General features: G+C 37.9%; 3 protein-coding genes across 3 annotated transcripts; 1 reads left to right on the top strand and 2 right to left on the bottom strand.

Moving 5' to 3' along the window:
- Window positions 1–7418: 7418 nt before the first annotated feature.
- On the bottom strand, window positions 7419–13456 carry LOC133875155 (uncharacterized). The gene is made up of 10 exons (XM_062313177.1): window positions 13289–13456; window positions 13097–13171; window positions 12798–12884; window positions 11941–11997; window positions 9746–9838; window positions 8795–8867; window positions 8565–8640; window positions 8286–8376; window positions 7959–8082; window positions 7419–7863 (listed from the first exon to the last, which is right to left on the bottom strand). The coding sequence occupies exons 1-10, from the start codon at window positions 13340–13342 to the stop codon at window positions 7859–7861; spliced, it is 735 nt and encodes a 244-aa protein (XP_062169161.1). The 5' UTR covers window positions 13343–13456; the 3' UTR covers window positions 7419–7858.
- LOC133875154 (pentatricopeptide repeat-containing protein At4g21300-like) lies at window positions 13457–19760 on the top strand. The gene has a single exon (XM_062313176.1). The coding sequence runs from the start codon at window positions 13598–13600 to the stop codon at window positions 16037–16039; it is 2442 nt and encodes an 813-aa protein (XP_062169160.1). The 5' UTR covers window positions 13457–13597; the 3' UTR covers window positions 16040–19760.
- A 2188-nt stretch (window positions 19761–21948) lies between these two features.
- LOC133874868 (protein KINESIN LIGHT CHAIN-RELATED 3) lies at window positions 21949–25944 on the bottom strand. Its single transcript, XM_062312755.1, has 3 exons — window positions 25615–25944; window positions 22974–25034; window positions 21949–22442 (listed from the first exon to the last, which is right to left on the bottom strand). The coding sequence occupies exons 2-3, from the start codon at window positions 24986–24988 to the stop codon at window positions 22232–22234; spliced, it is 2226 nt and encodes a 741-aa protein (XP_062168739.1). The 5' UTR covers window positions 24989–25034; window positions 25615–25944; the 3' UTR covers window positions 21949–22231.
- Window positions 25945–26168: the final 224 nt, after the last annotated feature.

The following is a 26168-nucleotide window of genomic DNA, read 5'->3' as shown; positions in this document are numbered from 1 at the left end:
CAATGGTTGGTGGTACTACAATTTGAGGAGTCAGATATTCTTTTCTTTTTGAGATTGTGAAATAATATAATCATTTATAAGGATTAATGCTATCTATAATCTACTATCATTACTTGTGACTAAAAAAAATAAATAAAAAGGCCACGTCTTTACATTGTAATATTCTACTGAATAGTATTACAATAAGGGCATTCATTTAAAAACAAAAAAAAACAATAAAAAGAGAAGTGCTTTTTAATATATAAAATAGAGATGATCCATTTACGGACTTCATCATTATTGAAATCAACTTTTCTTTTTTTTTTTGTCCTTGAAAGAGATGCTTTACAAGTCGTCAAACACCATTAATTCGATCTATCTAACTTTGAACAGGTTAATTTGGGCATTTCATAGATGGTATCAAGGTAAAATTAAAGTTCTTTCAATCCTTTAGTGTTATTCATGTACGGAGAAAAGTCAATTTAGCGGTTCACTATCCGTCTAAAGCAGTGGTAATCAGTGGCGGAGCCACTAAAAGGCTTAAAGGGGCCTGAGCCCCAAAGTTCTCTCCAAAAAAATTTAAAATTTTATTCCAAATTTTATTATTTTTTCTAATTTTGACCCTCCAAAACTTTTTTTTCTAATTTAAGCCCCCAACGTGGAGGGCCGGCTCCGCAGTGGTGGTAACCCATGCCATGATACAATATATATACCTATTCTTTCTGACATTGTCAGTGGGGATCATGTTGTCCCTCCTTGATCTTTTTTTTATTGACATTATGAATAAGATGATAAATTTGTTCGAAAAAAACAAAAGAAAGAAAAAAGTATGCCTAATTGTTCCTTTGATAAAATATTGCACTTGCCTAGCAACATTCGTCCGCGCGTCCATTACTATTAATTAAAACTCATTCAACAAACTTTTAATTCTAATATGCTATCTATTATATCACATCTCTTGGATTATGGACTTTATTTATCATTTATTAATGGATAAAAGCTGAGAATTGATTGATTAATAGAAATAATTAAAAACTTGCAGTTAGAATTTCACCAGGAATTAAATGCACATGCTTAATTTATAACTTCTAACGTAATGACACTTAGTAGACTGATATATTATTCTCATATAATTATTAGATCAAGAGTTATAAAAATAATTACTGATTTTTACTATCACGCCATCTCGATTATATATATATATATATATATGTGTGTGTGATCTCACTTGAAAACTTCCCATAACATGGGTTTTATTTTAAGTAAAATTTTGATTAAATTCCTACCAAATTACCAATGATTGAAGAAAGGAACAACGGGGGCTTCGGGGGCCACGTACGGTCGCCCCTCCCAACGATGCTCATCGCCGTCGGCAAGAATGCAAGAGAAAGAAGACATTAATGATAAACTGGAAGTCATTGTTGTATGAATTGTAAAGTTGTTTGTGTCTCGGGTAAAGCAAAATGAGCTTTTCTTTGTTTGTTTGTTACATTGACGGACACATGTCATTAAGGATCGGGCCCTATCATCATCGCCATTCGTCAGGCACCGCCTCTATGCGTGTCTTTCTGTCTCTACGGACAAAAAAACCAAGTCATAATGTAATAATGAACTCATAAAAAAAAAAAAAAAAAAAAAAACTCAAGCTTAATGTATTCCCTATATATACAACCAAATAATTTTTAAAAAATGTTTTCTTAAATTTTATAAATTTGCAATATAATGTGAGGTTCTAATATTTCCGCCCCTTTTAATCATTCTTTTTTACCCCTAAGAAATTATAAAAATCCAACTATGTCTTAAATCACAATAAAAAAACTACAAAAAAAAAAAAAAAAAAGTGTTACAGCATCGATCTCAGTCAAATCCAAAAATATGTTTCGTCTATATATATAGCTTCCAAGCGTATTAAATTTTATACCCTTAAAGGACTCTTACTCACGTTTTGCTGGACGTATTAGATCCAGTATTCCACCAACTTTCTGACAATTAACATTTACTTGATAGTTATATATATATATATATATATCCACCAACTAACAAAAGAACATGCATGTTCATTGTCAGAAAATGGGTGATCTAATGACCTTTTTTTTCTTTTTTTTTTTCTTTTCATCCTCAATTTTAAAAAATACTGTCAAATATGTGGGGTTCAAATAGATTTCCAATATAAACTTCGCATATTTAATGATAATTTTAAAAAATAAAAAAATAAGAGAATGATAATTTAACCATTGTTTAGAATGTCACAAGGATAAATATATTAGCATATACAACCTGTAGGTTACCGTTAGAATCATCGATCTGATGAAGATCGAAATCAATGACAAAAATTTGAAAACAAAAGATTAAGAACATTGGCTGCAGTTGCACATGGGTAAAATAACATTCCTCATATCTGTTGGAGTGTGTGTGAATGTGAGCAGTACTATCTAGTGTGGCTGTCTTGAAAACGATGCGAGAGGCTAGGCCTTCCTTTCCCAGCAGAAAGAAAGGGGAACGAGTTTTTCCTTCGTTTTCTTGCATGAAAGAAGTTTCTTGTTGATTTTTAGGGTGTGGATCGATGTTGGGCGCAAATCTCAAAGTTAGGCAAGGGATCACGAATGGGTGGCCTTAGATTCTTGCTGAGGTTTCGTACTATTCTCATTTGTTAGTTTGTGACTACTTTTCACGTCTGCAGGTGACCACTTGCATTATTAGATGTGATTTTTTTTAAACCTACGGGTGCATGTACGAAAGAAAAACAGAGCTCGCATTATTCGATCGATGTCACGTGTGAGTCTCACGGATTTAATGGTAGATTTGTACATTTTTTATACGAAGATGGATAAGAGATACACGCAAAAGAATGAAACTAAACATTTCTCATTTTACTTTTGAGTAATGTGACATGAGTCGAATGGATGTAGAGATCTTTTGTAATTGGCTTTCCGATCCCGCGGTGTTTGAATTGAGAGAGACCTTTGACGAGGCTTATATTTTTGAACACCAGTTTGAACAGATAAGTTTTATTGAGTCTCTCGTGATTACGTGTCCAATTGCTGAGAGCAGTTGTAGGAATCGGAAGATCCCTTTATTATTTGTGATTCTGATTCTACCCTGACATTTTGAGTGTATACATGAGGACAAATCTGTGTCACCCTTTATTATTGTTTCATTTGTTTTTTTGGCACATGGTGTGCCTCAAATCCCTCTCCCTACGTGCAATCTCCTCAATTTTCGAGGGAAAAATGATATTTATATTTATTGTGCACAATAACTACACTCACATAAGACACATTGGGGTGAGGCCCACACACTGGGCTCCACCCCAATATGTTTTGTGTAAGTGTAGTTGTTGTGAGGGTGATGTGTAAGTATCATTTCCCATTTTCGAGTCTAGGTTGTCTCTAATTAATCAAAGTAGAAAAGGGAAAATGAACAAATAAACTGATTAATTATTCAATGGTTCACGGAAGGGCTACTAAATAGTTTTAGGTGGTTGGCCAATTAGAACTGTTAGACCAAGATAATTGCTTCTGAATACAATTGTCTTTATTTTTGGGGATAATTGCACCGTTGATCCCTGTGGCATGTCATAATTATTTTTCACTCCCTATAGTTTAAAAAGTACATGAGAGGTCCCTGTGAAATGCAATAATTACGTTTTACTCCCTGGGTAGATTTTCCGTCTACTATTTTGACGGAATCTGTTAGCCTACACGTCAGCGCCACGTGTCACCAATAAGATGGCAACACGTGTCCATCTTCATAAAAAATATAAATTTATTAATAAATAAATTTATTTTAAAAAAAAAAAAAAAAAAAAGAAAAAAAAAAGAAGAAGAAGAAAAAGAAAACTGGCAGGCAAGGGGTGGCTAGGCCACCCCTATATCTACTAGGGGTGGCCGCGCGCCACCCCCGGCGGCCTCTGGGGTGGCCTAGCGACCCCCTTGCCACCTTTTTCCTTTTCTTGTTTTTGTTTTTTTTTTTTAATTTTAATTTTAATTTTTTCAAAAAAATAAGTATTTTTATTTATTTTTTAATAAATTTATATTATTTTATTAAGATGGACATGTCAGCGCCACATGTTGCCAATAAGATGGTGACACGTGGCGCTGACGTGGCATTTGACGGAATCTGTTAAAATTTTTAACGGAATTTGACTGTAGGGATCGATTTGTAATTATTGCATATCACAGGGACCTCCCATGCACTTTTTAAACCATAGGGAGTGAAAAATAATTATGGCATACCACAGAGACCAACGGTGCAATTATCCCTTATTTTTGCTTCATGGCAAAATCTTTGCCTTTTATTTTCAAGTACACTCTACATGTTTATTTTCCCTAAATTATTTGAAGTAATACTATTCTTTACATTCATTTATCATACCCACTTTTGCAACAGTTGACATGAAATGTGTTTAAGTGGCATTTTTTTTGTTTTTTTTTTGTTTTTTTTAAATAACTAACATAAAAAGTCAGTTAAAACATACAATATTTATCGATATAAAATGAGTGTAATAAATAAACGTAAATAGTAACGTTACTTTATCCAGAACTTTGGAGCATTGACGAGAAGGGTAAAAAAATAGGATCAGGATCGTAAGTAGTCAAATGAGTCTTATAAGTAGTCTCTCACGATCATATGTCTGAATTTTCTCAAATTCAAACAAATAATTATAAACGACTCTAATAAAAATAAAATAACAAGAGAGAGAGTAGGCTCTCCACTTGCTTCCCTACTTTTGCCAAACCCTTAGGTTTCACATGCAATATAGTGAAAACCTCGTGGCCCCCGTGAGTCCGTACGTACCTTAGCATATCTCACTCTCACAGGCCACATCACAAAATGAAAACAATCCACAAACATACATGCATGCATGCATGATTCAACTAAACAGTTCATATATCTTTTTAAAAAATAGAATGAAAAATTTTAAATTACGTTTTGGGAAAAAGACAAAAAAGAAAGAGATGGGGGGCAAAGGTACTCTGAGAAAGGCCATTAATTAAGACGTCGGAGGCCCTGAGAGTGAGTGAGATATCGGAACAGAGGAAAGGAAAAGGATCGGATCTCAATGAATGAAAGCCAGACATGCAGAAACAGAAACATTTAATGCACCCATGTTGCATAAGCATAGGAAACTGGAAGATCCTGTAACCATTTAATTCGTGCATGTGCCATAGCAGCAAGCTTCTGCTAAGACCACCCGTTTTTCCCGAAGAAGCAGGAAAAGTCGAAGAGATCGGAGTAGAACAGAGAACAGAGAGAAGAGGAGTAGTTGTTGGACTATCAGTCTATAATAGTTTTTGGAAAACTCATAGAAGAAGCATGATGACAACACCATTCCCGGCCGGGCCCTGACTCCATTACTATTTTCTTGGGTTTTCAAATCAACCTTTTCTTGTTTTTCCTTAGACCATTAATTCTTGTCTTTCAGCGACATTGGATATTGGAAGAAAAATCTGGGTAGACATGTTTATAATTTTATGTAAAATATATGTTTCTGATATGACCATTCCGGCCAGTTCTCTGAGAGTCTCTGGCAGCTTGTGTCGGGTGGGGTCTGAGGTCAATTAAGGATGAAGGAATTGCCTCATTCAGTGTAACAGGGCGTGGTGAATCCCATCCCTTTTAACCATCTCATCTCATCTCATCTCATCTCATCTTTAACCAATAAAAAAGGTTTTTCTTTCTCCAAAAGACAAACACAATATGAATCCCAACTTTTTAGAAAGAAAATTTGGTTAGCGGAGCACTTCTCATATTTAAATACTAGGCATGCGATTAATAGGTGGTCGTTGAGCTTGCTCTCACGGTGTAATATTCGGATGATGACCGGGTGGGATACTTCTACCTTAATACAGTGCAATATAGGATAGGGCATGTGAGAGTATGGGCGAGTCCCACCTGTTCGGTTAGGTGTTCAAACATCTCGAGTCCTACTTGTTGGGGTTGTCTAAACACTTGCCTGAGCAAATGGAGTCCATCCAAACTCTCACATAGGAGTACTGAATTAGAATATTGTAAAGCTGACGTATCAGTTATTGAGGTTCCTCCGAGATGACCCTTTACTCATATGCTTATGCGAACAGTGAATCTGGTGATCAATCATAAGATTATGTTGATTGGTGAGTTGAATTCATCGCCAATTTGTCATTGACTAAATTGTGTAGCTGAGAAAATCAATTTGAAGGAACAAGTGGGACTGTGGGAGTGGAGTTCGTTGCATCCAAGTTAACTGGGAGACTTTATATGATTCTACAATGAAAAAATTAGGGAACAATATTATGCACGTATGGAAAAAATGGGTTTAAGCCATATAAAGTATTTTCAACCTCCGGCCGGTGGCTATCTGATTTATGAAATTAAAGGCTCCTACATGGTTTGTAAATGTACTCAAACAAGTACTAGCTCTTACCCTTCGGATTATCCTACATAATAAGTATCTCACAGAACTACAATTACACCACAAGAGTCGGCGATCAAAGTTACATATTCCTGTACTGCTATACACACAGGAACACATGCAGGAGGTGACACGTGTCTTGAATTATTAACGTGGCACCTTCGACTTACGTCACGTGGACACAAGACACCAGCGATACTGTATATGTGGGGGGTTTAGTTATCAGGGCTTCAAGCCTTCAACTATAAGGCAGTTAATGTTCACGGAAAATTTGTAAGATACCTCATTGCCTAACAATAGTAAACAAAGTCGAGTGCTTCAATTAACACGTGGATGCTTCCTTACAATCTTAGGTGCCGATTAATCTATTCTTGTAGTGGAATATGGTCTTTTTTATTTCAATTGAAATGAAAGAGAATTTATTTCATCGTCAAAATCTAATATTATTGTATATATCTGACATTAAGATTTAAGAATATGAAAAGGAGTTTGGTTAGGCAAAAAAGTGAGACATAATTGTCTCAACCTTAAAAAATGAGGACAATTTTGTTCTAATTTTAACATTGTTTTTGCCTAACCGACTCTTCTCCCTTTCAAATGAACCGAGTAGAGGATCTTATTTCCTAACACTGAAGATAACACACCATGATAATAAATATATTAGCATATCATTAAATAAATGATGTAACATTATTTACACCCATGCAACAAAATTAAATAATTAAATAATATGAGGATCCTTGTCCAACGGTCACGCTTTTCCCTATCACTTATTTATGCCAGTTTTTCTATCACATTTCAATCTGTCACCAAGTACTGTCCCATAAATCATAATGGCCCCCCTGGCCCCTACCCTTTCCCTGTATTGCGTAGAAAATTTTTTATTTTTTTTTATTTTTAAAAAAAGTACTGTCCCATTATGTTGACTAGAAAAAGGAGGGGGGGGGGGGGGGGGAGTCGGGGGACTGTCTCATAATTGTCAACCAGAGTTATGATGATCATTTAATGGCCATTCCGATGAGATACATACAGGTACGTAATTACGTATACCCAAAAGTACCCCCAGTTTATATATATATATAAAAGGAACACAATAGCAGAGAAGAGGAAGACTGCTGTTACAAAAATTAGGGCAGAACTGAATCCAAGTACCAAAGGTCCAAAACGCTTAAAAAATGCAGCCAACTTTTTGATGGAGACTGCCCTTAGGAGAGGCACAGATCAACCCCAAAAAAGCAGAATCGAAAATTTAATAAGTTGTAAAAATAGCAAACAAAAAATACAACCGCATTGGAATTGACAAACACATGTCATATGGGGATTCTGCGACGAGGGCAGAATGAACAGAAAGGCCCGTGCCTAAGCTTAAGTGAGCATCACCTTGTGTGAGAATTTGTTGTATTTGTAACCCCACGTGACCATGCTCCTCACGTAGAAAAATACAGTCAGTAAATTTGACAGCCAGGAAGCATGTATTTCTTTTTATCATTCTGCAAAAAAGGCAGTGAAGAACTTTGTTTCATATACATAAGAAGTTTAGAGAATAAATGTGGAGGTTGGGATCATAATAATGTATAGGACTGACTTGATAACTTTAAATTCTGAAGCAATTTCTCCACCATAATTCTCTGCTGCACCCCACTCAAAGATTCTGAGTTCATAATTGCATTAGCAACAACAATGATTGTGGATGGAGTGGTGGCATTGACCTACAATTCAATCAGATATTGTAAGATAGTATCAAGAAGTGTCTGAAGATAAGGTTGTAGCATTAAACATGACCCTGGTTTTTTAAGTCCAGACCTACAAAGGGGCTTCAAGCCCATATCAAGAGAAGGTTATAGAATAAAAGAATTTGAAACAGCAGACGGTCTAACCCAACCACAATAAAGTAGAGCCTCAAGAAGTATACCCAAACACGGCCATTTAATCCGACTGCTATCTCAAAGGAAAGCTTCTTCCCTAGAGCCTCGAGAACTGGACATGTCGGTGAGCTCAGGAGCCTAGAGACGAGACAAGTTATATCATCATAGCAGAAAGAAAATCTCAAGTTTCATAATTATGATATATTCTGGGCTGCATAGCTTATAATTATGCTATACAGTGACGCGTGTTCAGATACAGGAGCCTTTTGTACTTAAAAGATATATCAAACATCAAATCTGAATTAAAGGGGAAGCACAATTCTCACGTTCTTGATAGACCAGTTGAAGATTCAAACATGTAGCCATCTTTAAGCTGGCCAAAGTCTGCTGCTTTTCCACTGGCTTTGAAATGCCAAAACAAGATAATGAAAAGGTCAAGAGAGAGCGAAAAATCAAATCAACAATAAACCTTGAGAAACTAACAAAAATTCAGAAACATGACATATTTAAGGGGCACACCAACAAAAATCAAGAAATAGATTAAAAAAAAACGTACCATCAGTGCATGAGAGCTCTGGATTCATGCCAGGGTTTGCCTTCACAACCCGAACGTAGAGCAAAGTACCTACCTGCAGCACAATGCATTAACAAAAAGAAAATATTGCAGAAAGATAATACACATCAAATAAATAATTATGTTAACCAGTCTCAGTTTCTAACTGTCAGTGACTTCTTCAATGCTGCAATCAACTTTCTTAAAAGTACAAATTTTTGAAAGACTATATCTTAATTCATAACAAAGAGCTGACCATGGGGTATGGCTGGCTCTCAGTGCAGTCAAACAAGAAAAGAGAAGGTTGATACTATTAACTCAAGGAAATTTATCAGCTCCAAGTTATTTAAAGGTTTTAACTTCTACATTAATAAGAATCACTTCTTTCTTTAAGGAACCAAAGTGTTGTGGAAAGAAATGCATCAAGCAAATAACAGATATAGAATTAGTGATCTAGTTTACAACTTTGTTCTCTTATCTGTGTGAAAAAGTACCCTCTGAAATTAAAACGACCACACCACAAGTTGAACCCTGTTTCCAGTTTTTAGAAGGCATATCAAAAACTATTTCGGAACAATCCCCTGCAGGGACTTGGTATTAATGTTTTCAATTAGTCCAAGAAGATCCTTGACATCATCCATAAATCGCAGGTAGCAAGAATTTTGGCACCAACAGCAAAATCAAGACCATCTATTCAAGTAACCTTCACTGGAACAAGTTCAACAGGGAGAAATCAGCTTTGAGTTTATACCCTGCTCTCCCTAATGGTTACAACTTATATAAAAAAAACAAAAAAAAAAAAAAAAAATGTCGGAAAAGACAAGCAAATTGATTTCCCAGACAATATGTGTAAAATGCTGCTTGGGTTCATGGTGCACTCCATGGCTAAACTAAAGAATGTACAACTTTGGCTTCTCAATTGACACATAAGCATGACTTTTAACTTGTACACACCTCAAACTTTGGTATGTTTCTCCTTGTTCCTCCTTCAAACGCTAGCACGGGCAAAAATGCCAATGCAGGTCCTTTTATGTCAACAAGGAAGTTCTGCAAATGAGGAACAAAAAGATCACAGAAAGGTATCTTAAAGTTCATAAAAGCACAGAATTTTTTTTGACATTATGTAATTCAAAGAGTTTGAACACAAAACCAGTAATTTACATAAAAGTATGTCACAATGGGATGAGGACATGGCAGAATAAGCACACCTAAGGAATAAGATCCGGATCATCATGACAAAATATTTCCATAACAAATTACATTAAAAAAAATGGATAATTACAGGCAGCATCACCTCCCAAGCAATAACGTTTCTTCCAACTTGGTCATTTCAAGTTAAAGATTGTATCACTCTTCTTCCTCCCATGATCTTCTCTCCAGCCTATGCATCATTAACCCCACCCTCTTTTTTCTGCCCTCTTTCCTATTCATCACTAAAGGACCCAACAAGTTTCAAGATTCAAGTTGATCCTAACATATCCCTTTCTTCTTTTTGATAAATGACTAACATATGTGTTATAATTGCTGAAAAACAACTACCCCATTTGACAGCAGCCGTACCCATGGCTCTTATCATTTTTTATTTTGGTCACTAAGCAGCAACTAAACACAACAGCACTATTGCTTTGCTCCTAACCCTTGTCTTCTTCCCTGGCAAAGCAATTCGGAGAAAAATATATCCTTTTGATGCCTACTTGTAAAATGCATATATCTGGCAAGGAGACACGATCCCATCAGAAGCATGACCATTTCTTTTAGTCTAAATGGTCCAAATTAAACACAGAGGTATTGCCCTCCCCCCATGACAATATTTTCCTCTCCAAGTCTCCATGCCAATCAACTAATAGACCTGGCACAAACCTTGGAAGCGCCCATTGCATTCCAAAAACGGTGAAAATAAGTCTCCACAACTCCCACAAGACCCAGCATGTAGGGCCGAGCAGTACCTTACATATATACATGCACCTTCCTCAGAACAAGATAACAGAATAAAACTATCTTTTGTTTGTTACAACTTTAGTTTCACCATTCAAGTGGCCAAACAGTCTAACTATCAAAGAGAACAACAGAGGACACACAAATCAATATATTTCCTGATTGATCATACATTCTTCCTGTCTATATCAAATGACTTCTTTCTAATTATATATATATTCCAAAATTCATTCAAATTTCCTGTCAACAGTAGCACCCCTTCCTAAAATGAATGTGATATATATCATCTCACCCAAAAGGTTGGGCTGTTCAACATGCAGTACACACACACACACACAAACAAATAAAGAAAGAAAGAAAAAAAGGGTAAATTGCATTTTCACACCCTAAACTATTATCTGTAACCATAAAATTTATGAGCAATCAACTCCCTTAGCTATGAGACTAGTTGCAAGGTCCTGCCCCCCCCCCCCCCCCCCCCCCTTTCTCCTACCATTAAAATTTCCTTAATTTCTGCCAAATTTAACCTTAGTATTCACATGCTTATGATGTGATTACAGAAAAATAAAAATAAGCAATGATCTGCCCCTCTCTTCGACTATTAGAATTCCTTAATTTCCGTCAAATTTAACCTTCATGCTTATGATGTGATTACATAAAAATAAGCACAAGATCATGTTATAATGTGATAAGCACGTTAATTCCAAGGTCAAGTATAATGGAAATTGGAGAAACTTTGATAGCATTGGACCCATGATATTAAGGGGTTGACTGCTTAAATTTAAAGTTTAGGGGAAAATTGCACCTGACCTCATAGTGTCAGGCGGAAAAATACAATTTATCCAAAAAAGAGTTACAAACATGCATGTGTATAAAAACACAAACAATCAGTCACACAAACCCACAAGTATTAAAAAGTAATCTCTTCTTAACCCTTAGATAGGCTTTTTTATTATTTTTTATTTTTTTATAAGTTAACCCTTAGATAGTTAGATAGGGAATTTCAGCCTCTATAGAAAAGAACAATCACTATGATTTCATGCAATTCAGAGATAAATTAGACCTAAATACATAGCTTATAGATTGGTAACAACGAAAGACACGACTGGTCTGAATTAAAAAATAAACTAAGCAAAAGTAGGATGAAGGTTACTAATAGCATTAGAGGATTAACAAGACCAAATTCAATTATCTGATAAAGTAAAATTTCTTACATCTGCTTTAGAGTCTACCACAATTCCAAGAACAGAATCCCCTGCATGAGGCTCATACTGTACAAAAGAACAAAATTAAGACATCAAAAGAAGAGACAAAAATAAGAACAATTGAAACCTGTTTAAAGCATGTGAAAGAACAAAAAGTTACAAACAATGAAGTAAACAACGTTATAAAAGGAAAATGTCCATTTTCAATACAAAGATTGATCAATTTTCACTACACATTTGTAATAATCACTAACCAGCACATCACACAAAACACATCTACAAAGTAATAACCCCCCCTTCCCCCACCCTAAAAATTATAATAAAGTAATCAAGAGGGCGATGTGACCTAAATGTACTAATCCCCATTTGTTGGTTTTAACACCATCGCCTACCATTGTAAATTGCAATTCACTTCACTATGAGAAGAAAATCTAGAACGACAAGCACTATAGGTTAATTTTCTCTGCCTTCTGCAGTGCACAAATAGGCATACCTAAAATGCCTCAAGAACTAGAAAAAGACAGACGATCACAATAATATACATAATAAATGACATTAATTTCAAAAGCTTAAGCCGATAGAAAACGATGAATTCAATAATTTAATTAATATTTTAACAATACGTCACATGTGGGACAAGACAACATGTTTAATTGAAAATGAGGATCACTGAAGAATCATGTTTGAAAAAAGGATCTTTGCTGTGGCTATATTAAATCTCCACTTGTCTCAAAACTTAAACTTATGAATTTAATCATTTAATTAATACTTTAATGGTACAAACACACTTGAACAAGTAAAACTAACAGCTTGCCGAAATTCATTCATCGTCAACACCCAGCTTACATCATAGTACCCATACTCACCCTTTTGTGGGAGCCCTCGACCCAATATTTGTTTGGCTTTGTGAACCTAAGCTTCCCAGCCTTCATGACGACAATAGAATCACAGTCCTGGAAAATCAACCAATGCCAATGAACCTCTAACCCATAGAAACAATGCCAAGAAATATACAGTCTTTGCTTTATGCTAAATTGCAAATAAAATACATTCAAGCTTTAAGTCTACGATATTTACAATTATTAGAGAAAATTTAATTTTTTTAACTTTTTGAGAAAGAAGAATTAGAGAGTGGAAAAGAAAAAGAAACCCTAGGCAGAGAGACCTGACGGAGACCACCGCCGAGCTTAATGGTTTGGTTGGTCATGTTTGAGAGATCCAGAACCACGTCCCCTGGTACCTAAACCAACCAATCAGGAATGTAATATTGCTTAAATCGGCGATTATCGTAACCACTGTAGGGAACCGAACTGGAGACACAGTGAGAGAGAATTAGACTATATGTGTATATACTCACGACTAACTGATCGAGGAAGCTTGTCGGCGAAGAACCGGAAGGTTTGTTTTCCATCGCTTATGCTGCGAGTTTTTGACGGAAAAACGGCGGTTGGAATTTGGGACCTCTCGGCGCTGCGTGGTAGCGAATCGGGACGAAGAAGGAATGCAGCGGGAAAGAGAAAGACCCGGCAACGACACCGTTTTTAGGTTTACATTCAAAGTGGGGCTCAGGGGCATTTTGGTAATTAATCAGAGTTCCAAGTTCCAACCCAAGCCTTGATCGACACGTCGTCGTTTCTTAAGTGTTCTCTGAGGAAGCTCAGCAAGAATGGCGATTGTGAGACCGCTAGGATCACCTGACGGTCACTGTACGGACCAAAGCTACTTGCAAAGACCTTCTAAGGTGTCCCACTACTTTCTCGGTCATGCCCTTAATGGGGCAAGAGCTTCTTCGGTATGTTACGCTATTAAGTTTCAAAATTGTAGCACTTCGGTACAGTTCCAAGAAAATTCTTCTAAGAAATCAGTTGTTAAATCTGGGTCTTTGGAAAATCAGACTTTGAATAGTGTTTCATCGGCTAATAAGTTGATTAGGGAGTATGTAGATGATGGGTTATTTGAAAATGCAATAAGGGTTTATCTTAGAATAATTGAATGTGGTTTCCCACCTGAGCAATTTAGATTCTTTCCGTGTTTGATTAAGGCGTTCGGTGGGCTTTCTGATTTAGACATGGTTAAACAAGTTCATGGGCATGTGTTGAAGTTAGGAATTTTAGATGATGTTTATGTTGGGAACTCGCTTTTGAGTGTGTATTGGAAATGCCATGCGGTCGAAGATGCAGTCCAAATGTTTGAGAAAATGTGCGAGAGGGACTCAGTTTCGTGGAATGCGATGATATCTGGGTTTGGCCAATCAGGGGATTACATGGGTTCGTTGTCAACTTTTAGCAGGATGGTTTGGGAGTATGGTGTATACCCAAATCGGGTAGCTTGCCTTTCGGCTCTCTCTGCGTGTTCTTCACTTGAGTCTTTGTTTCACGGGAGAGAGATTCATGGGTTTGTTGTAAAAAGTGGGTTGAGTGTTGATGAGTTTTTAGTCAGTGGATTGATTGACATGTACATGAAATGTGGGGATATAAGGACTGCAGAATATGTTTTCAAGGGAATTCTTGATAAGGAGTCGAGCAGAGGAAATACGGTAATATGGAATGTGATGATCTTGGGCTATGTCTCTAATGGGTGTTTGTTGCAGGCATTGGATTTTTTCCTTGGGATGCTGGGATGGGGGATTATACCAGATTCTTCTACTATGGTGCCTGTTTTAGTTTTGTGCTCCCAGTTGTCAGATTTAGAAGTAGCAAAGCAAACCCATGGATTCATTGTCAGCTTTGGACTGGATAACGATGTAAGAGTTGAAACAGCTCTTATAGACATGTACTTTAAATGTGGTGATCCTGAAACTGGTTTGAAAATCTTCAGAAGGTCTCAAAATCGTAACTTCGTCATGTGGGGTGCAGTAATCTCAAATTGTGCTCAGAGTGGTTGTCCTGCTGAGGCGTTGGAATTATTCTATACCTTCATATCAGAGCCTGGCTTTGCTGATTCTGTAATACTTCTGGCTGTGCTGCGGGCATGTTCGTCATTGACTGTTAAGCTAAGAGGCATGGAAATCCATGGATTGGCAATAAAAACAGGGTTTAGCGAGGATGTTTTTGTTGGCAGTGCCCTTGTTGATTTGTATGCAAAATGCAGAGATATGGAATCTGCTCAAAAAGTTTTCCATAGATTACCAACAAGGGATATTGTCTCGTGGAATTCCTTAATATCTGGTTATGCCCAGAGTGAGAGTGCGGATGAAGCTTTGAATGCTTTTCATGATATGCAGTCTGAACGAGTTGCACCCAACAGTGTAACAGCTGCTTGTATTCTCTCTGTATGTGCTCATTTGTCAGTCATGATCCTGTGTAAGGAGGTACATTGTTATCTATTACGGCAAGGGTTTGAGTCCAATGTTCTTGTGAGCAATTCTCTAATATCTGCCTATGCCAAGTGTGGAGACATATTTAGCTCAAGAACTATATTTGATCAAATGCTTGAGAGAAATGAAGTATCATGGAATTCAATTATTTTAGGGTTTGGAATGCATGGACATACAGGTGAAATGTTCATTTTATTTGAAAAGATGAAAGAAACAGGCATGAAGCCTGACCTTGCAACTTTTACAGCTCTTCTTTCGGCATGCAGCCATGCAGGGAGGGTTGATATGGGATGGAAATACTTCAAAAGCATGGCTGAAGATCACAATTTTGATCCTCAACTCGAACACTATACTTGTATGGTTGATCTTCTGGGTCGAGCTGGTCATCTAAAGCAGGCATATGATCTGATTGTGGCGATGCCTTGGGTCCCAGATGATCGCATATGGGGTTCGTTGCTTGCATCATGCAAAGCTCACGGCAGTGAAATGCTGGCAGAACTTGTGGCTAACCACATTTTCAAACTTGATCCTACATGTGTTGGTTACCGTGTCCTCCTTTCAAACATATATGAAGGTTTTGGGAAAAGGAATGAAGTGACCAGAGTTAGATCAGAAATAAAATCTATGGGACTCAAAAAGCAGCCTGGATGCAGTTGGATTGAAGTTGATAACAAAATTCATATATTTATTGCAGAGGATCATTCGCACCATCAGTCAAAAGAAATATATGGTGCAATAGAAAATTTAACTACAGAGATGAAAAGGGCAGGATATAACCCTCAAACACTATAAGTTGTTGGACCTGATGAGTCTAATACTGACAGTATAAATTCTAGTAAAAAAAGTGATTTGCTATAATATATAACCGAAGTCTGTTCATGGTAACAAATGATCCTTAATGGCAAGGCTGTCGCTGCTGCTATCAGTAGGGCGACGTAGGCACCATGTCTTTAGTGATTGAGAGAAAGATGATACTCAGTCAACATATGGATGCATGTGGGAGATTATTTCCAATGCTTTAGTTGCTCTTGTTAACAAACCTCGCTTTCCTTCTTCAAGAATTTTCGGAGTAAATTTTAGTATGACTTGCTGACATTTATTTCTATCAAGATTCATAAATGGAACAGGAAATCAGGGGGAGTCTTCCAGATTTACTGCTGTTATGTGATGGTTATGTCATCGACTAATCACCACCGGAATGTTTCATGGAGTTTTCCCAATTCAGCAGGTAGGTGATGCTTCATCACAACCTCCTTGATGCTCGGTGATGTTTTTGTAAAAATGTACCTCAAGTTTACAGAGGAGTCGAAGAAGATTTTCTTAGCTGAAAGCTTAAACTAAGTTTGCCTAGACTTTTATCAGACCATTTTTCTTTAATGTTGGATTGTGGATCGCAAAGAGAAGGGAAAAGATACTTCAAATTTGAAAACATGTAGCTCAAATCCGATGGCTTTGTAGAACAAGTGCAACGTTGGTGGGAGTCTTATGATTTTCAAGGTTTGCCGAGTTATGTGCTGGCTAACAAGTTGAAAGCTTTAAAAGTGGACTTGAAGATTTGGAATGCGGAGGTCTTTGGTGATGTGGGGAAGAAGAAGAAGGAATTATTGGAAGGTATTAAAGAGTTTTAGTGTTTTGAAGAAGCTCGGGGGCTAGTGGAGGAGGAGTGGGTTCAAAAGTCAGACATGATCAGGGAGCTGGAAAAAACACTTCTGTTTGAGGAGGTTAATTGGAGGCAAAAATCTCGGGCTATATGGCTGAAGGAAGGGGATAATAACACTAAGTTCTTTCAAAGGGTGGCCAATTTGCATCGGAGGTACAATCATGTGGGAGTTTTGAGGATCAATGAGGCTTTGTCTTTTGATCCGGTGGAAATTAAGGATCATATTGTAAATTATTATGACTCTCTGTACACCGAGCAGAGTTCGTGGCGGCCTAAGGTGGATGGAATTTATTTCTCCTCCATTGATGCGGATGAGTGTCGTTGGTTAGAACGAGACTTTGAGGAGCAGAAGGTGTGGGAGGTGGTGCGGGAGATGAACGGGGATTAGGCACCGGGTCCAGATGGTTTTTCTATAGCTTTCTTTCAGAAATGTTGGGGGGTTCTCAAAAAAGATATTATGGTGGTATTTTCAGAATTTCATAATAGTTGCCAATTTGAGAGGAGTTTGAATGCAACTTTTGTTTCCCTAATTCCTAAGAAGGCTGATGCGATGGAGGTTAAGGACTTTAGGCCTATCAGTTTGGTGGGAAGGTTCTGTAAAATTATTTCTAAGGTCTTTGCTAACAGGCTCAAATCAGTATTGGGGAAAATTATTTCGAGCTCTCAGAATGCTTTCGTTGGTGGAAGGCAAATCTTGGATTTTGTTCTTATAGCCAATGAATGCCTAGATAGCCAAAGGCGGTCAGGGGAGGCTGGATTATTGTGCAAACTGGATTTGGAGAAAGCTTATGATCAATTGAATTGGGATTTCCTCCTTTACATGCTTCAGAGGTGTGGGTTTGGGGAGAGGTAGAAGGAATGGATTAAATTTTGCGTTTCTACAATAAAATTTTCCATTTTGGTTAATGGCGTCCCTTCTGGTTTCTTTCAGAGCTCACGGGGGATTAGGCAAGGTGATCCTCTTTCTCCTTTGCTGTTTGTGGTGGTTATGGAAGCGCTTAGCAAAATGTTGAATGCGTCTATGCTCCAAGGCTTGCTGTCAGGTTTCTCAGTGGGCTTCATGGGTAATGAAACTTTAGTGGTGAATCATTTACTGTTTGCGGATGATACCTTAATTTTTTGTGGAGCATAGGCCGAGCATGTTCGAAATTTGAGGTGTACCTTCTTATGTTTCAAAGCGGTGTCAGGGTTGAGGATCAATTTAGGCAAATCCGAATTGGTCCCTATTGGCGAGGTGGAAGATGTAGAGTCTTTGGCACATATTTTGGGTTGTAGAATTTGGTCTCTGCCGATGACTTATTTGGGTATGCCGTTGGGGGCGCCGTTCAAATCTGTTTCTATTTGAAATGGGGTTATTGAGAGGGTGGAACGAAGGTTGGCTAGTTGGAAGAAACTATATTTATCCAAGGGTGGTAGGGTGACATTGATTCACAGTACTCTTTCTAGCATTCCTACTTATTATTTATCTTTGTTCCCTATTCCTGTGAGTGTAGCTAAGAAACTGGAGCGGCTTCAAATGGAGTTTTTGTGGAGTGGTTTGGGTGATGAGACTAAATTTCATTTAGTCAATCGGCATTGAGTTTGTACTCCAATCAAGGCGGATGGACTGGGAGTTCCTAATGCTATTAATTTTAATCAATCCTTATTGGGGAAGTGGATTTGGAGGTTCTCTCAGGAGCGCGATGCTTTGTGGAGATCGGTGATTGAGGTAAAGTATGGGAGTGTGAGGGGAGGTTGGTGTTCTTTACCAATTACGGGGCCTTATGGTGTCAGTGTTTGGAAGTTTATTCGAAGGGGGTGGAATAATGTTGCCAAGTATTTGCGTTTTGAGGTGGATGATGGGTCTCATATTCGCTTTTGGCATGATTTATGGTGTGGGGACAAACCTCTCAAGCTCTGTTATCCAGTTTTGTACTCTATTGCTCGTTCTCATGATGCTTGGGTGGTGGATAATTTGTCTGTGGCAGGAGTTATGGTTTATTGGAATGTTCTCTTTACGCGCTATGCTCAGGATTGGGAGGTGGAGATGGTGATGTCCTTCTATGAACAGTTATACTCTACTCGGATTCGGCATGGGGAGGTTGATAGGATGGTGTGGAATCTTTCCAAGAGGAAGAATTTTGAAGTGAAAACTTTCTACAAAGCTTTAGTTTGTCACGAGACGGCTTCTTTTCCTTGGAAGGGTATATGGCGTGTTAAAGCTCCGAAGCGGGTGGCGTTCTTTGTTTGGATAGCGGCTTTAGGAAATATTTTAACTCATGACAATTTACGTAGGCGTGATATTGTGGTGGTAAAGTGGTGTGTTATGTGTAAAAAGCATGGGGAATCCGTTGATCACCTTCTTCTTCATTGTGATGTGGCTCGGGTTGTTTGGAGTTCTTTTTATAACTTGTTCGGGGTGGAGTGGGTTATGCCTAGTAGTATCTTGGATTTATTGAGTGGTTTGAGCACTTTGTTGGATCGTGGTCTTGTTCTCCGTATTTGGAAGCAGGTTCCTTTATGTGTTTTGTGCGGCTTGTGGCGTGAGAGAAATTCTAGGCTTTTTTAGGATAGGGAGGTATCGGTTGGGGTTCTTTGTAGAAATGTTCTTAAAATGTTATATCTTTGGGTGTCGGCTCATAGCTCGGGTAGTATGCTGTTCGCTGATTTTTTACTTTCTTGTTCGTTTCTTTCCTCTGTTTAGGGGCTCTTTGTATACTTCCTGTGTACTAGGGTTGCGCCCCTCTGGGCTTTTTAATGAATTCTTACTTGTAAAAAAAAAAAAAAAAAAGGTTTGAGAATAGCTAAAACAACAGATTCGTAAACAGAACAGGAAATCAGGGGGAGTCTTTCAGATTTTCTGCTTTTTCATGATGGTGATATCATTATCTAATCACGTCTGGGCTGGTTCATGATGTTTTCTCAATTCAGATGGTAAGTGATGCTTCATCACTAACCTCTTTGATGGTCCGTGACGCCTTGTGATTATCTTTCTGGTATTTCAGTCGTTTGAAATGCGCTTAGATTACTTAGCACGGTGCAAATTATCACAGCTTAAGAAAATTGAGAATGCTTTGGGGCTCCTGGTTACAGTTGTAGTTCAAGGGCAGTGTAGGGAAGGCTGTCTATGATGCAGGTTCCCTGCAGCTTAAGCAGAAATAAAGTGAAAGGATGTACAAGCAGCACCACCGAGGCACAGAGCTTGCTGCCATGTATTTGGTGACACACAGACGCCCTTTTCTTATTTCAGGTCGGCATTATGTATAAACCAGAGTGAATACAAGCTCATCTATAGAAAGCAGAAGATTTCGAGTCCATAATTGATGTGTATCTTACGATGTTTAGACTTAGGACTATACCAAACCTGTTTACTGTAAGTACTTTGGTCCGTGGAGTCCATAATTGCATTAAAGGAATTAAAGTAGTGGCACTTATCGCTATCAAGTTTTATAATTAGTAGAAATGCGTTCCCAACACAATGGGGAATCAGGGAAGTACTATTTCAGGTTTTTCTGCTGTTGAATGATGGTTGTTTCAGCACCTAATCACATCTGCGTTGGTTCATGATACTTGCTCAATTGAGAAGGTAGGTAATGAATACTTCAGGACAACCTCTTAGATGGCTGGCTATGTCCTTGTAAAGATGAAGTGCATTACTTTCCAAAATTTTACTGCTACTTGAGGTGGGGCAGAGACACTGTTGATATTGTTGGGTACTGCCAGACATGAGTACAATGATTTTAAGACATTTGAGCTACTCTGGGACCCTGCTGCGTTCTTAAAGCATTAGGTGGTTGAATGGTTTCTTTGTCATTCCCAGTTGTGTTCTGATCTAATATACCACACCACAATCGGTGACACCCACACACTACCTCTTCTGTTACTTCAAGTGCAATGATGTATAAGCCAGATTGGAAAATTTAAGAGAAACAAAAGCGGACATGTCAAAAGCAGAAAGTTCTTCCTTCAAAAATTAGTAAAATAATGCTACATTTCACATCTATTTAGCACATTCATGTCACACCGACTGATATTGCGTTATTTAAGTGACTAAACAATTTTTTTTATTTTTTTTATTTTTTTTTAAGTGGTATTGGTTGACATTGCAAGCCATTCAAAACACATTACGTTAACCGATTTGACTTGAGCGTGATAAATAAGTGTGAAAAGTAGCTTTATTCATATATTAATAAATGGTTGTGTAAAGATTGAACTATTATGCCTACTTCTACGGTTCTACCTAAAATTGTCAATAAATAATTGACCCCACAATTGCATTGGGTCAATGATCTTTACGTAATACCTAAAACCCACAATCATGAAGAGTCTCTGAATTTTAACATCAGGTTGTCTACCAAACTGAAACCATCCAAACCTACCTAGTAAAAAGTGGAAGTGGCTCAAAGGCCAGTTTGTCGGTACAAGATAGGCATTATTAAGTCAAAATTAGATTTCAATGTTCAAAATTAGATTTCAATGTTCTGCAAGTACAAAGTAACACTATACAAAGTTAGATGCAATAAAATAAAATATAGAACGTCTATAATGATTCCTCTCCACTTCAATACAAGATAGGCGTAAAGTCAAAATTAAATTTGGATGTTCCACAGGTACAAAGCGTCACTATATACACAGTTAAACGCAACAAAATAAAATTTAAAACGTCTAATGGTTCCTCTTCATTTCACTGTGAAATGGAGAGGATCCCGTTCCAAGAAACCAACCACCAGCCCCGATCTCAAATCAATAATTGTTGTATTAATGTTATGCAACTTGAACCAGCAAAATTTATTCCTACATCATAAATAGTAACAAAGAAACCAAGACTATTTCATCATACCCAAAAACGCTGCAAGAATAATCCTAACCTATACTCTTGGTAGGTATTATGATTCACCATTCAACATAAAGGGATGCATTATCCTCATATCATAACTATCGTCTCATTAACTTAAAACAACTGATAAAAAGTATGAAATATAATTTAAACTTCCCAAGGCAGTAATTGATGTTTTAAAAAGTACAGTAAAGCTATATTAGAAGAGTCTTCATGTTCTAGCAGTGTAAACAAAATTAGAATTCTTATATAATGCAAAAGAAATGATGGTTACAAAATACCATAATTACTTCAATAGTGGATTACAAAATAATATAACCTTTAACCGATAAAATCTGTGAAACAATAGTACAACTGAACTCCCCACCCTGCAATTATTTCATTCAACCGAATCTGATCAACACCCCCCCAAACCCCGCGCTTTCATCTGCTTTCTCTTTCTTTCTTTTTACACATAAATAAGACCTATAATACATGATATTCATTCCTGAATCTATAAACATTCTCATCATACCTTGACGCCACCATTGTTTACACTGTGAGAGTTGGCATCAAGGAGGTTCTCTAGTGATCTGGCCTTTCTGCTCCGAGCTCTGCCTGCTTCTTTTAATAACTCAGCCAATCTCCCCTTCTCATCATCTACATCAGGATTTGCTGTCCCAAGCTTTTCCTCCCTCGTTCCAACAACATGTTCCAAAATTTCAATCGCATCATCCAACCTGCGTGTAATATGGCAAACAGCACAACTGGTAAACAGAGATAATGTATTGCTTAACATTCACAGCTCGCAACAATGTTAAGATCCTAATAAATAATTCTTGTTCCAAAAAATGCAGTAAATAACTAGAATGTATTTCATCAGACAATTCACTTCTCAATTTCATCTTTTTCTGATAAGCATAACTCACAATTCAAATTTAAAGATTTACCTCTTGAATACATTACAAGCTTGTTTTTGGACGACAGGTAAAGGAAAGGAAAACAGAAGTGCATATCTCAAGCCACCGAAGCCTTGATACTTTATTGCAACGAATGTTAGTATCGAAGGAAGAGAGTAAAGCAAATCTTAGCCGTTTCATTCATTTTGGTTTTGGTACTACCTAAGATGGCCTAGTCAAATAAGGTAACATAAAAACCCAATTACAACTCAGGCACAGTTTGCAAAAAAAAAAAAAAAAAAAACTTCTATCCTTTCCATATCGAATACAACATGTAATGGAATAATACAAGGAGGAAAGAGGGTTGCATACCTGCCAACTGCATCATAAGTGCCAGCGAGATTGCTACACACTCCAAGTGTATCAGGATGATATGGTCCGCACACTTTTTCCAGAACACTCCTGGCCTCTTCAAATAACTCCACAGCCTCATTTATAGAATAGCGCTGCACACAAGCAAGGCCCATTTGGTTAAGCGCAATTCCAAAGAAGGCAGATTTCTTCTCTCCACTTGCACGGAGCTTTGAGATGGCATTCTTGAAGGAGTTGTAAGACTCTGAATAATTCCCCAACATGTAGTACATGACCCCCATCTGGGCTTCAATGCTGGCTATTGTGCTTTGCTGACCAGGGGCATCATTATATATCTTTAATGCCTTCTGTAGCAATTTGAGAGCCTGCTCAAGCTCATCTATTGATTCATAGATAGCAGAAACATCAGTGAGTCCACTGGCAATCTCCTCAGGAGGGACCCCAAGAATGGGCTTTTCATAGATCCGGAGGGCACTTTCGCAGTATGATTTTGATTCCTTTATTTTACCCGTCTTGTTATACACGTCAGCCAGACGGACAAAGACTGAAGCAACGGCTGGATGATTCTCTCCCTTGGTGGTCTTGAAAACTGTGAGTGCTTTCTGATAAGCGAAAACAGCTTCATCATACCTGGACAAAGATAAGTATGTATCACCAATGCTGCAATCAACAGAAGCGACCTCCACTTCCTGACCATTTGCCACCATTGCCATGCTGGCTAAAACAAGGTGCTCAAGAGCAGCTTCATGATCTCCTTTTGTTTCGCATATAAGACCCATGAGCCTCCTATCTGCTGTCTCTTCAAGAGAAACAGGTGAACCGTTCTCTCTATGAATGTCTAGTGCCATCCTGCAGAGTCTCTCAGCCTCATCAAATTGCAGTGCTTGAACATGAGCTTCAGCCAAATACCTACAAGTCTCTCCAACTCTTGGATCAGTCTCTCCCAGAACTTGTCTCTGGACTTCAAACCCTGCTGTGTAACACATTATTGAATTCTCAAGCTGGCCAACCATTGCATAAGTATCACCCAGTTGCATGTGTCCAGCAAATTTAGCAAGGGCATGCTCTTGACCTTCCTCAATAGCTGGAGTCTCAATCGAACGCTCAAGAATGGGAATTGCCTCACTGTACTGGCCTAAGCTGCAGTATATAGCCGCTGTAACGTGCAAACACATGACCAGTTCTAAACTGGGCTTCCCATTTGCACATATTTCAAATGATTTTGCTGCTCGGAGTGCCAATTCGAGTGCTTTCTGGGGATTATCCCCTGAAGAAACCAAATCCCTTGCTTGCTTAAGTAAAAAGGGTCCCAGATCTGGATTGGCCAAGTCTGAGTCCGTCAAACCCTGAGATCCATTCTGTAACTTAGACCCTCCCAACGGCAAATTTCTCTGCTTCTTCACGTGAGTGACACCTGTATTTTGTTTTTTCAAACTCTTATCATTCCGCTTATCGGTGGGAGGTATCTCAGGAGGACTTTTGCCCTTAGGACTAGATTTTGATGATGCTTCACAGTCCAACTGCAGCCGAGAAGCTTTCTTCAGGTGCCCTGGAGAAACAGACTTTGTACTTGCAGATTGGGACTCGTCCACCTTCCCTGACTTCTTACCAGTGGCTGAATTTCCCTTTTTAGAGGAAGAATCACTACGAGAATCATACTCTGGCTTATCAACGACTTCTTCTTCCATTATCTCCACCTCCTTCATCTCCCCTCCCACGAGATGGCGTAACTCCGAATCAATCCTAGACTCACCACCATCAGATGCAAAGCTTCGCCTAGAGGGTGACTGATCAGAACTTTGCATGTCACACACATTTTCATAAAGCTGCTCAATTGAGGTCTCAACCACCCCATTAACAGGGGGATCATTACCTGCACCCCGAGCGCTTTGCGGACTCAAAGTACCCTTTGGAGACTTATTTGCAACTGAATTTTCCTTGAGAGCTCCACAATTTCCATTCGGTTCATTCACAACCCCTTCTTCAGTAATTTCATCCATAACAATGCCAGGCATCTTTATGTGCCCAAATCGATGAGAACGCCACTATCCAATAAATTATCTACAACAAAAGTTACACATGCAGAACTCATTACATCAAACAACAGTCACAGCAGATCCAACCAACGAAAGCATATAATTTTACAAAACTTTCCACTTGCATACACTCGCACTTCAATAAATTTCCAATTACATAGAAACTGCACAAACCAATACTAACTTAAATAGATGTTAGAAAAGTGAATTGAACACAAAGCATGAATGCTTATAACATCAAAGATTTCAACTCGTGAACAAACTGCTCGCAAAACCCTCTATATTTACCCCACGCATATAACGAACAAAAATCAAGTCGAACGAAACTCAAGCTTTACTTGTATGTTCCTCGTCAGATCTTCATAAAACCAGGAGAAACTTACCCAGATGTCAACTCATAACAAATTGAACAATACAAAAATTGAACATACAAATAAGTGAAATAACAAAACCCAATAAATCAACTGAAATAATAGCTCAAGCCCGTACACAGCATCACAAAACCTTTGAAAAAAACAAAAATCATATAAAAAACAAAGAAACAGAATAGAGTTCAACCATAAATGAAGATACAAATCAAAGGGAAATGAAATGGAAATCCATACCTTTGAAAATACCCACCGAAATTCAGACCAAAAGGGTCGTGTTCTCTGGGTGTCACACAAACACAGAGATACATAAGCTGAAAAATACCTCTCCTTTGGTGGTGGAATATATACAAGCCTATGGTAATGAAGGGAGACAGGAAGGAGTGATTTTGACAAAAGGGTTGGTGCAAAATGGGAACTTTCTGAATAAAATAATTAAAAATGGATTTAAATTAACAAAAATCTTGAAAATAAGAGTGGGTTTTGTGCAGAGATGGAATGTCAGAGAGAAGCGAGAGGTCAGAGGGCGACTTCTGACTTTCTCCGCGCGAGCGGCCTGCAAACTGCCCATTCCCTTTTCATTTTTTTTTCTTCCTGTTTTTCGCTGTAACTTGCCCACCTGGCGTTGTAAAATTAACATGCTTGTACTTTTCAAGGACATTTGTGGGCCCTGATATTTGTCTTCTTCATTTTATTTAGCTCCCCCATATGTTTAAGCAAATTAAATTCTAAAATTAGTAAATTTTCAAATATCCTGAATTTATGTAATTTTATAATTGTAAGGGATCCTA

This window comes from Alnus glutinosa, chromosome 8 (genome assembly GCF_958979055.1).
Source record: "Alnus glutinosa chromosome 8, dhAlnGlut1.1, whole genome shotgun sequence".
NCBI lineage: Eukaryota > Viridiplantae > Streptophyta > Magnoliopsida > Fagales > Betulaceae > Alnus > Alnus glutinosa.
The sequence above is the reverse complement of the archived record's forward strand: the minus strand, read 5'-3'. Positions and strand labels throughout refer to the sequence as shown.

Bases quoted from the DNA above. Each gene is read 5' to 3' on its own strand.
- LOC133875155 (XM_062313177.1), bottom strand. From the start codon at position 13,342: ATGGAAAACAAACCTTCCGGTTCTTCGCCGACAAGCTTCCTCGATCAG. The intron at 11,998-12,797 runs GTGAGTATGGGT...TCTTTTGTACAG, and splicing joins TCGAGGGCTCCCACAAAAGG to TATGAGCCTCATGCAGGGGA. The intron at 9,839-11,940 runs GTAAGAAATTTT...CCTCATTTGCAG, and splicing joins TGGTAGACTCTAAAGCAGAT to AACTTCCTTGTTGACATAAA.
- LOC133875154 (XM_062313176.1), top strand. From the start codon at position 13,598: ATGGCGATTGTGAGACCGCTAGGATCACCTGACGGTCACTGTACGGAC.
- LOC133874868 (XM_062312755.1), bottom strand. From the start codon at position 24,988: ATGCCTGGCATTGTTATGGATGAAATTACTGAAGAAGGGGTTGTGAAT. The intron at 22,443-22,973 runs GTATGCAACCCT...TATTACACGCAG, and splicing joins ACTTATGATGCAGTTGGCAG to GTTGGATGATGCGATTGAAA.